We start from the raw sequence: 12,064 nt of genomic DNA, 5'->3' as shown, positions 1-12,064 counted from the left end.
GGGCCAGTCAGAGGAGTGGGCCCAGGGTCGACCCGAGGGAGTCGGCGGCGACAAGACCACGGACAGAGGCCGAGCCACCCCACACCCAGGCAGGCCGCAGAGGCCCAGGATCCCCACACCCAGAGGGGGCAGGGCCAGCCCACCACCGGGGGAAGCAGAGCCCCCCCTGACCGCCTACTGAGGAGGCCTGGCCAGAGACCCACCAAAGCCACCCCCACCGCCCCCCCAGAAACCGACCGCACGCCCCCCAGCCCAGGGAGGGACAGGCAGAGGCCCACGTGGGGCCACCAGCCAAGGGGGCCCGCCCACAGAGACGGAAGAGAGGCAGACCCCGAGCCGGTCCAGGGCAGATTCCCCAGGTAGGAGGCCAGCCGCGCCTCTCAGACACCCCCCAGACCGAGCGCAGGGGACCATATCCCCCACGTCCAGCGACGCCCCCCGGCCTTTTTTTCAGCACAACCTAGCAAAAACTACTCAAAATGTTTAGAATTGGATTGGATTGGATTTGTGAAATACGTCACAGTTCAAAGTTCACTTGGCTCTATTAGTCTATTGTCTGTCTGTCTATTTTGTGACTTCTGCACAACTATTGCTACTTTATATCAGTACTAAAAATGTGATATATAAAATGAATCATAATTTTGACTCAACAACACATAAGAAGACGAAAAACCTGCATTTTTAAAGCCTGAATATGTGACCTATGAACACACAGTTGTGTATTATTGAACATGGGCGCACCCCTACACTTGACCATTCAGCTGCTTCAGTACTCAGGTGAAGTGATAATACTATCTTAAACATTTTTTCACAAATTTCAGCAACTTACTTGTGTATCTTGACACGTTTAGCCCTGTAGACTTGACCCCCTCCACATCTGTAAACACATGAAATGTGTACAGTTCTCCAGGGGTCAGGTGGATGAAGGTAAATGTCTCCCTCTCTGTTTGATTCCTCTGAATCTCTGTGGCACTCTGGAACGCCACCAGCAGGTAGGAGTAGGAAGTCTTATAGTCACTTGGTCTGATCCAGGTCAGCTGGATTGCTGTTGTGTTCACATCACTCACTGTGAGGTCGGTCACTGCTCCAGGCACTGCAGTAAATACAGCAGAGTTACATAATACAAAAAAAAAAAGATTCTGAAGGTCTTTCTTATTTTTGTTTTGTTATGGTTGTTCCCATTAAGGCTTCACCAGTTTGTCTTTAAGGTCTTACTTGTGTAACTGTATGTCCATTTCTCTGTAGATTCGCTTCCTGGCGCTGCTATTGTCTTGACACTAATATTATATTTAACTCCTGGCTGCAGGTGCAGTACATCAGTGCTGTTATCCTGGACGTTTGTTGAATTGAGAAGTGTTCCTGTTGTGCTGTAGGTGTTAATCTGATATCGGTAATAATGCTGGGCTCCGAGTGGGTATGACCATTTCACTTTGACTGAGGTAGTGGATTCAGGGAGGGCTTCAACGCTCGATACAGGGTTTGGATCTAGAAACAAGACACATGGCAGAAATGATATCACACTGAATGTCACGATTTATCACACAATGACATGTAATATGTCCTGTGGTTGAGGCACAATTGCTACTACACATCCAAAACTTTCAAGGTAGAGCAAGCAGCATTTTCCAAAAAAAAGTGGTGTGTGATGGTGTTTTTATCTGCAGAAAAGGATCAAAGATCAGCAGAATCCTACTCATCATCTTACTTGTATAGTGAAAAACGTGAGTCATTTCACTTTCTGTTTGGTTGTCTCCAGCCACTGCTGTGACAGTAAATCCGTGCTCCACTCCAGCCGTTAATCCAGTGACATTATTCATTGTTTCATTTACATCGACACTGTGACTTCTTGTCCCATCAGTCCACAGCAGTCGATAAAAAGAGCGGCTTCCCTGTGGTTCAGTCCACATCACCAACATGGAGGATGTTGTGATATCAGTGACATTGACGGAGTGGACTCTTTCAGGCTCTGTGAGAGAAAGTTTTATCCTGCATCTGCTTTGAAAATCTATTAAAGTCATAGTAACAAGAGACACTTTGCCTCCACCAACATCATCACGCTGCTTCCAGGCAGATTTGTATTCATCTATTATCAATATAATCTGTTCAACAACATCACTGCAGCTGACAGAGAAGTCAGTGTAACTACAGACCCTGAGGATACCACCATGAGATACCTGAACATCTGTCTCTGTTATTCTACACTTGGTATTTTCTTATATGAACCTGTGAATTTCATGCTGATTATGATCATCACAGCCTTGTCCACCAGGTGTCCTCAGCAGACCAGTTATGAGCCACATTCAAACCTGTACTTACTTGTGTACTGGGAAAAGCTCACACTCTGTCCACCAGTGTGTCCGTCACCTGCCACTGCTGTGACACTTATTGTATACTCCACACCAGCAGTCAGGTTGTTAATGGTAACATGTGTGTCAGACACATTCTTATGTCCATCTGTCCAATGGACACTATAGAAGGACCAGTTTCCCACTGGTTCACTCCAGTTCAGAGACAAAGAGGACACAGTGACATTAGTGACTCTGGGATTTCTGATCATTGCAGGCCCTGTGAGTGAATGAGAGGTTGGGGAGGGACATTACTCATCTTCATCTTCATACCTCAGTGAGGTATGAAGATGAGGTATGTGTACACTGAGCAACTATTCCACTGGCTGTCACTCAGGCCTCACATTCACAGTGAAGGTTTAGTGAACAAATCACTGAGAATCGTTTTCACAGTCAGCTCCTTGTTTTGTTGAAAATGGACAGACAACCTCAAAAACATTATGCCTATGACAACAGCTGGTGTGGACACACTGGAAAGAACTGCTCCAATGTATTCATTAACATGCTGATCATTTTATTGACGAATTAATTAACTCCTTAGTCTGTTGGAAAATAGTAAAACTGAATCACAAGAAATCGTCCCGAAAACTCCTCGTAAAGTAAATAAATGGCTTCTTCTCTGACCAACAGTCAGTTTTTGTTGAATCGGTCATCAATATGAACATGTACTAGTATAATGATAATTAATACATGGTGATGACACACTGTAATGCATTTATAACTTATGTAGGTGTTTATAAATGTATCTGTCAACAGATTTATAACTTGCTGTCATGGTGCATAAAAGGTGATTGGTGTATATATAGCTAATCAAAGACAATACAGTAAAATGTCTACATAAAAACATTAAATAAACATGTGGCTTACTTGTGAACTGGCTGACAGTGCGAGGGTCTCCTTGTGTCTCAGTATCTGCAGCGAGTGCAGTGACTGTGATTGTGTATTCAGTGCCAGAGTTCAGGTCTGACAGCACAGCAAAGGTGTCATTTGTGTTTCTGGTCATTGGCGTTCCTCCACTGTGCCACTCCAACCTGTACGTAAACACCTGACCAGGAGGCGGAGCCCAGTTCAGAGAGATGGAGGAGGTTGTTGATGTCACATTGGGCTGATCAATTTGACCTGGTTCTACATGAGAGGAGAGGAGAGGAGAGGAGAGGAAATATTGGATTAAAACACAAAAATCTCCTAAAGAAACAAGATGAAGCCGCCAACAGATCAGACACCACAATCAGCAGAAAACGCTACTCATCATCTTACTTGTATATTGAAAAACATGGGTCATTTCACTTTCTGTTTGGTTGTCTCCAGCCACGACTGTGACACTTATTGTATATTCCACACCAGCAGTCAGGTTGTTAATGGTAACATGTGTGTCAGACACAGTCATATGTCCATCTGTCCAATGGACACTATAGAAGGACCAGTTTCCCACTGGTTCACTCCAGTTCAGAGACAAAGAGGACACAGTGACATTAGTGACTCTGAGATCTCTGATCATTGCAGGCCCTGTGAGTGAGTGAGAGGTTGGGGACATTAACTAAAACAAAGTTGTCAACAGATCAGAGACACCACGATCAGCAGAATCCTACTCATCATCTTACTTGTATAGTGAGAAACTTGAGTCATTTCACTTTCTGTTTGGTTGTCTCCAGCCACTGCTGTGACAGTAAATCTGTGCTTCACTCCAGCCGTTAATCCAGTGACATTATTCATTGTTTCATTTACATCGACACTGTGACTTCTTGTCCCATCAGTCCACAGCAGTCGATAAAAAGAGCGGCTTCCCTGTGGTTCAGTCCACATCACCAACATGGAGGATGTTGTGATATCAGTGACATTGACGGAGTGGACTCTTTCAGGCTCTGTGAGAGAAAGTTTTATCCTGCATCTGCTTTGAAAATCTATTAAAGTCATAGTAACACTTTGCCTCCACCAACATCAAGCTGCTTCCATGCAGATTTATATTCATTTATTATCAATTTATTTTAATGACTTTCAATTGCTGTTGTTTTCACACATTATTTTTAGCTAAAAACTAAGTCCATTATCAAATTTTTATTTTATGCCTTGCAATTTCGCCTTTATATGTAGTATATGTATAATCAACAGTGATGACACACTGTAATGCATTTATAACTGATATTTTAAAGCACTTTAATTTTATTAAAATTATTCCTTTGCTTGACCTTGTGAATGTTGAATATTGAATATAGGTGTTTATAAATGTATGTGTCAACAGATGTATAACTTGCTGTCATTGGGCATAAAAGGTGATTGGTTGTATATATAGCTAATCAAAGACAATACAGTAAAATGTCTACATAAAAACGTTAAATAAACATGTGGCTTACTTGTGAACTGGGTGACAGTGCGAGGGTCTCCTTGTGTCTCAGTATCTGCAGCGAGTGCAGTGACTGTGATTGTGTATTCAATGCCAGAGTTCAGGTCTGACAGCACAGCAAAGGTGTCATTTGTGTTTCTGGCCACTGGCGTTCCTCCACTGTGCCACTCCAACCTGTACATAAACACCTGACCAGGAGGCGGAGCCCAGTTCAGAGAGATGGACGAGGTTGTTGATGTCACATTGAGCAGATCAATTTGACCTGGTTCTGAATCGATGAGCGGGGAGGAACAAAGTGTTTTTGTGTTGTTGTATATTATCTATGATGTGTTTCAGAGCTATTGTTATTTCCAGTCATTAAAATGACAGTGAGACGGTCATGCAGTGGACAATTTGGACAAAGTGATCAAACAAAATGAGAAAACTTACTCATTGTGATCTCTTTACAGCACTGTAGACAGCTTAAGAGGATTTGGTGGACAGTTCCAGGGTTCAGACCAGTTAGCAAGCCATTTCCAGTGATATTGTCCCCAATGGACAGAGTGCAGTTTGGTCTGGATACAAAGATGATTTCTGTCGTTGTTGCTGTCAAAGATTCTGTTTCATTGCTGTAACATTCCCTCTCTAAAGACACAGAAAAAAAGAAAAAGAAGAATATTAAGAAGCCTATATGCAATATAAATATATTCTTATTCTTATTATTACTATATGTACTTACCAGCACATACTGCATTGGAGCTCTGTGAAGATGAAAACAAAAACAAGAAAACAGTGAAACTCATTTAGCAACAACATCCTCATCAGCACAGAGATTTCCAAACGAAAGCACCCAGTTGAAACTCAGAAACCATCCGTTTAACATCACTAAGCATCAGCCAATTTAGCAGAGTCGAATGGCCTTTTTCCACTATGGTACGGCACGGTTTAGGTTTGTTTTCCACTATAAAATACCACCTACACTAGCTCTTCGGTTAAATATTGAGATTGTAGACATTTCTCTGGTAATTTTTAGTTTTTTAACTGATCTGCAGTTCTGCATTGTTCGGCTTGAGTCTTGTGCCAGACGTCTCTTCCTGTGACGGCACTCTGACCAATCAGTGGGTGGCAGTCTAGTGTCGTCACGTATAGCATCGCCTCAGCTCACTTGGAGCCGGTACTGAAAAAAGTACCTGTACCAGTTACTATGGCAGTGGAAATGCAACTTAACCAACTTTATACAGTTAAAATAAAGTGTCTTGTTTTTTCAACAAGACCCTTCCTCTTCAACTGCAAATGAAAACACAACAAGTCAAGAATATGGGATAAACTTGAATGATTCAACAAAAAAGTCAGTAATAGGCATAAAGTTATAGACTTTAAAAGGCCACTTCTCTGTAATCATCATTGTGTGGCCTGAGTTAATTTTCCATGTGAGGAGGTTATTGAAGATATTATTCTTTCTTCTATTATGATCTTTTTTTTTGTTGTTGTTCTTCTCCACACTTACTAGCTCCGGCTCAATCTCTGTAATTGTGCTGTGGTTATCACCTGTGTCCTCGTATCAGGACCAAACACATGGCTCTGATTTCTACATTACTCATTAGCTAAAACTTAAACAGCCTGGAGTCGGTCTCTGACGCCATGACTTTTAGTCTGTTTACCATGCAGCTAAACATTAAATACATGCCATCATTGCACAAACCTGCAAAACTCTCTCCCCTGAAAAATCACATGGTCAATCATTCACCACCGCCAATGACAGAACAGACATCACATTCATTCACGTAGAGAATAGAGATGCACACATTTTCTTTACAATTGTGCTGCAAAACCATGCTTTAGAAACACTGTATGTATTTATTGTAATAGTAATAAATTAGAAATGTTTTTATTAAAGTGTGGGGAAAAAAACCCACAAACTTAAAAAGTAAAATTTGTTTGTAGTATCTATTATCATAAGGTGGCAGCAGTGGCAAACATAAAGTTAGTTCGTTAGAACGGCATGTTTGTTTGCAGAAGTGACCAAAGGTTTCTGATGCTGCTATTCTGAGCTCAACAAAGCATGGAGCCTGCATTGTGTTCACTAGTTCACATGCACTTCAGTTTCCTAGGATATTCAAGGAAATATAATACAAAATTAGCAGTTTTGCTCCAAATGCCCACTGCTATTTTCCACCCACACGTCCCAGAAGACTAGTGTCCTCGTCTAATTTTCCTTTTTCTATTCACGGCAGTGACCCTGCCCTTCCTCCCAGTCCTCTGAGACTCTTCTCTTTTCTTTGAAGTATGACGGTGCCACAGTGGGGCACCAGGGGTTCAAGGGTGCAAAGTCTTTGAGGACTTGGTGGAGTGTGTTTACATGAAGTGTGAGGCAGTAGAATACATCATCAAAGCCTGATATACTGTACATTTATAGGTTTTATATTTCACAGAAATTATAACGCGATTTGAAAGATTTCTAACAATATCAGACATTTATCACCAAGAATCATTTGTCATAGGCTGAGATAAAAAAAAAAGAAAAAGAAGAAGCGCTCCTGCCTTTTTCTGTCCTTTTTGACATTAACAGGAGGAGCAGCCTGTATGAGGACACGTACATCTGGAGGACCACACTCCAGCTGGCTGTGCAACGTGTTGGCATGGTTACGCTTCACACTAACATCCAAACAGTGCGGTTGAAAATGGCCATTTGAGAATGTCTCAAGGTCAGTCATTTATATACACACATATAACCTTTAATGAAAGAGAATTTGCCACAGTGAACATGATCCTCACCAACTTAGGTTTGGAGACGCACTTCTACGATTATTTAGCACTTCACAAAAAATTAAAACATAACATGAACTGAAGAGATAAATATTTGATCAATCAAAGCAAAAATGAACCTCACAACACCTGAAATATTCACTTTGGATGCTTGACTAACAACTATTAAACAAAAAAATAATAATAATGAATAAATATCTGCCATTTATGATGCCGTCAAAGATAATTTGCAATACGAAGTGGATTGTTTTCGCAACCTCAGAAAGAAATACTGTATGTTACCACCAGGCATATATAACAATCTCAGTATAAGTTTTAGAAGATATTTTACTTGAATGGATAACAACAACAACAGCAAAAACAATCTGATCAAACACTGTACAACGTGGTACAACCAGAATGTCAAAGTTACATTTATAACACTATGAAAATTTCCTTTCTTCATCTTGCAATGTGACCTCTTCAAAACATGTCTTATTTCCCTTGGCCCTCTCCCTGTTAGGAGTCACTTAATTTCTTCCAGATAAACATAAAAACTTAAAATAAATAAATAAAAACTCAAGCCTAAAATGGTTCGGCCCTGAGACCAGAAAATACCCGACTCCCAAATTCCCATTTGGGAAATACTGCCAAAGAAATACAAATGATAGTCATGCTGTTAAATTTAAGTGCTCATCTTAGCTTTATCACCGTAACCCATTTTTGTCTTTTGCAGCATAACGCAATAATTAAACAATGACATTAGACATTCCTGTGTCAGAGGAAGCGTGGGAGGAAGGCCTGTAAATACTTCTTCTATCAACTCAAGATACAGACCAATTCATCACAGATTTTGCTAGATGTGGCAACAATAGAAATGTAACATCTATCCACAGACTGCATCTTGGTGATGTTTGGCTTTTTTGGAAAAGTGCTCTTTCCTCATATCAAAAGGAAATCGTCAAAACAGTCATGGTGACAGCTAAAAAAAATATTAATATTCATTGTTAAACTGGAGGATTCTCTATTGCTACTACGGAGCAAGTCTGTCCCTCAGGGATAATTTCCTAAGGGCTGGAAGTCCTTCATAGCGCTGGTCATCCCATGTACATTCCACCCATGTGTCTGTTAGTTCTTTTTTTCAGATGCTGTTCCTTACCTCACATCGCTATGTATATAAGATTTCTTTTTATTTATTTGATTCACTGTTATTCTATTGAAAACTCCAAATATAAGTTTGAGTACTTTCTCACATTTGCTTTCCTCTTTAATTGGTTAACATTAAGGAAAGGACGATTGTGTCGACTTTATTGTGTCCGATTACGATATCACAAACTCGAGTATCTACCGATAGCGATATTAGGCCGATACAGTCATTTTGGACCATTTATAAACTATGAAGCTGTTACAAGCACATTTGTGCTGATTCATTTCAAAGACATCATTCTCCAAATGTGTAACAGATATTAGAAGGAAGAAACAAACAACCCACACATTTTTATTTACATTATTACAGTCTGTGCATAGTGAAGCATGAGATATATAGGACTTGTATCTGTCCGATAGTCGACCCAGTGATTTTGACCTGTATCGGACTGATTCTAATTTCCATCCCTAGTCATCTTTCCCTGCCGCTCTGCTCTGTTTTCTTTCCTCATCCAGATACTCCTACTCTTTTTCCTTTGCTGATCCGCTGTCCATCTTTGCTCTACTCCACAAATCTCTGCCACAGAGATTCAGTAAAACTGCAATTGACTGAAAGAATATTTAGTATCAAATTGCTTTGATGCTGTTTAAAATCACCTGACCGGATAAAAGAGAACCGTTAAATCTGATATGATCCAAAAAATCCAAAATATCATGGGAATGGTTCAATGAGCAGGCTGTAAAGAGAGACGTGCACCACCAACGTCATGTGACCACAATGTGAGAAAGAACACATTTGTCTGCCATGCTGCAGTGACCAAGTGTCATTTTGTCAAAAGACTGTATCAGTATTGGTAGATAAACTCAAGGCTGTGATAAATTTGTCAGTAGTACACACAAAAAATGTCACTCCTCACAATTCTGACTTTGAGATTTTGTAAATCCACTAGAAGAAAAGAAGAAGCACAACATGAAGATACACTGAGAGATTCTAGAATGTTACCTTGGGAGGAGCAGAGTTAAATATACATTTTGAAGGAGTGAGACTCAGTCAGTGACCCCTTTGACCTGTGTGTGCTCTATCTCTGCCCTTTGACTGGGCTACAGAGAGGAGGAAATGAGCGTACTGACCACTATATAAACATTACATCAGCCCTAAAGGCAGGCTTGCCTACCACTCTCTCCCTTTAACAGTCTGCCTTTGCAGCTCACCACCTGATAACGGCCCAGTTCCTTCCTCCATAATAATACTCTGACTCAAAGACAATCAACAAATCACCATAAAAGGTGATCAGTCCACCTTAGCTTCTTACAATCTGATAAGTTGTACCAAAAACAGGAAGAAAGAGAAAATGGCACAATACTTCATTTTCTGATCCTTGAATTACACAAGGTTGCATGGTGTGGAGGGTTTGCTTTAGGTGCCCTTGTTGACTTCGCTGAATGGAGAAAGTGGATTCCACTGCAGCTGTGAATTCTGCAAAAACCACGTTATCTGACTCAAGCTAGTGTGAGTGAGTGTGTGTGTGTCCCTGTATTCATTGCCTCTTTAGGACCCTTTTCTGGCATAAACACTGACCTCAATGTAAATGATTACATTTTTAGGTGAAGACATGTTTTAAAGTTAGGCTAAGGTTAGGGTCAGGGTTAGGAGTAGGCCAGTACTAATTATGGTAAAGGAAATTAATCTAAGTCAATGCAATGTCCTCTGAAGTCATGTGTGTGCGTGTGTGTGTGTGTGTGCACACTCCCATGTGTGCTATCCCTTTGGGATCTTTTCTGCTATTAACACTGACCTTGTCCAGTAGTCCTCATGTGGACCAACGCCTGGGCCTAAAAGGCAAAACCTAATTTCTGAGGTGCTGATTAATAATTACATTCAGGTTAGTAAGTAAGAGTAAGATTGTAGTTAACATTAGGGAAACAAAGATAAGGTAAGATTTTTGAACATGAGACTGAATAGTCTTGTTGATAGAATATTTTTTTGGTTATTTATTTCTCCTTTGCTTAGTTTGCTTTTTTCTAGCCATAACTAATGGCTTCTCCTTTTTATATTTAAATTGGTTGTTTTCTTTAATTCATTATTATACATGTATGTGCAGTACTTTTCTCCATCAGCAGTGGAGTCGCATGTTGACAACTTGCCATCTCCTGGCCCTTGATATGACAGTTATTGCAGATCATGTTGTAAAAGCTAATAACTTAATTCAATTCAATTCAATTCAATTTTATTTGTATAGCGCCAACTCATAACATACATTATCTCAAGGCACTGTACATAGACAACTTTACATTTTACAGTCCATAACAGATCCATACTGTATATGAGTGCACCCCTAGTCTAATTTAACAGGTGTAGGTTAACTCATAGATGATTGGTTCATGTATAACTTTTGCATTGACAGCTGTTTTTAGTTAATCAGACTGTACTTAAACCCATTTAAAGGTGTAAAACCACTTGAGGACACACTAAACACATGGTGGCACAAATTCAACTGCATAACTTTGTGGGTGGAAATATGTAATTGTGCTTCACTGATCATCCCCTCATCCACCACTGAGACACTTATTCCTTTCTTTGTTCTTTATTTCTATTTCCCCCTGTGCCGCTCTCTGATCTCTCAATTGCCCCACGGGGATAAATAAAGATTCCTGAATCTGAATATGAGGGTAAAAAAATAACACACAGGGGTGGGAGGCAACAGCTGGCATTTATGAGCCAGTACTAACATTAAGCAGAGTTTTACTCAGACCTCATCCAAGTACATTATTCCAGAGAAGATACATTCAAACTCAAGTATACATAATCCAGCATGACAGTTACATCTTCTTCTTCTCCTCTTATTTTTAATATACCAAAAAGATTTTGACCTGCCAAAACAAAAGAAGTTTATCGTGACTCACTATATATATAAATAAAAAGGAACAAAGCCTTCTGCTTTGAAAAGTGAAGCTGAGTGAGTTTAATGAGAGAAAACCAACGATACACCGTGGCACATTTTGATATGTCAAAAGTCAAACTGCAAATCCAGTGGCAACCGGAGCACTATGTCCATTTTTATGTACAGCCCATGGGACTATGTGATATGAGAGTGGATCCAATCTCAAATCTGTTGTTTTAGAATTTTTGACATACTGTATATCTTTAATTTCACTGTCACTATTTGCCTTAGCATCACCTTTTTTAAGAGGGCCAGATTTTGATAATGTGAAGATTCCCTGCAGCAACAGTCAAAGTTACATACAAATGTACTGTTTTCTTTCCTTGTCATCTTTAAATGACAATGTAACAAAATCTAAGCCACGCAGGAGTGAACAAATGAAGAATGAAAAAATGATGCCTTTCTTTCACATCTGGAGTCAGATACCATAATAGGAGGTGAATGCATGAATCTGTCTGTGCTGGTTGGGTAGCTGAGCTAATGGGGATGACACGTGACTGAGGCCAATTTTCTGTCCCAGTAAATAAATAATATATTATAAAACCGAAGCTGCGGGCCGTACAAAA

The 12,064-nt window shown here is 40.3% G+C and overlaps 1 protein-coding gene across 8 annotated transcripts in view; it reads right to left on the bottom strand.

Annotated features, from left to right (window-relative positions):
• Positions 1–12,064, bottom strand: part of LOC122764949 (receptor-type tyrosine-protein phosphatase eta-like) — a 36,858-nt gene that overhangs the window by 18,180 nt on the left and 6,614 nt on the right. Inside the window, exons 2-11 of one of the 8 annotated variants that reach the window (XM_044018965.1) lie at positions 5,405–5,426; positions 5,116–5,310; positions 4,697–4,954; positions 3,947–4,207; positions 3,603–3,851; positions 3,213–3,470; positions 2,317–2,565; positions 1,706–1,966; positions 1,216–1,485; positions 830–1,093 (exon numbers count right to left, since the gene is read on the bottom strand). In XM_044018965.1, the coding sequence (XP_043874900.1) occupies positions 830–1,093; positions 1,216–1,485; positions 1,706–1,966; positions 2,317–2,565; positions 3,213–3,470; positions 3,603–3,851; positions 3,947–4,207; positions 4,697–4,954; positions 5,116–5,310; positions 5,405–5,426 (2,287 nt within the window). The remainder of the gene's footprint in view (positions 1–829; positions 1,094–1,215; positions 1,486–1,705; positions 1,967–2,316; positions 2,566–3,212; positions 3,471–3,602; positions 3,852–3,946; positions 4,208–4,696; positions 4,955–5,115; positions 5,311–5,404; positions 5,427–12,064) is intronic. The other 7 variants (XM_044018966.1, XM_044018967.1, XM_044018968.1 and 4 more) reach the window with 7 other exon arrangements.

Source organism: Solea senegalensis, unplaced genomic scaffold, assembly GCF_019176455.1.
Source record: "Solea senegalensis isolate Sse05_10M unplaced genomic scaffold, IFAPA_SoseM_1 scf7180000017798, whole genome shotgun sequence".
Classification (NCBI taxonomy): domain Eukaryota; kingdom Metazoa; phylum Chordata; class Actinopteri; order Pleuronectiformes; family Soleidae; genus Solea; species Solea senegalensis.
This window is presented reverse-complemented; position numbering and strand designations above follow the sequence as displayed.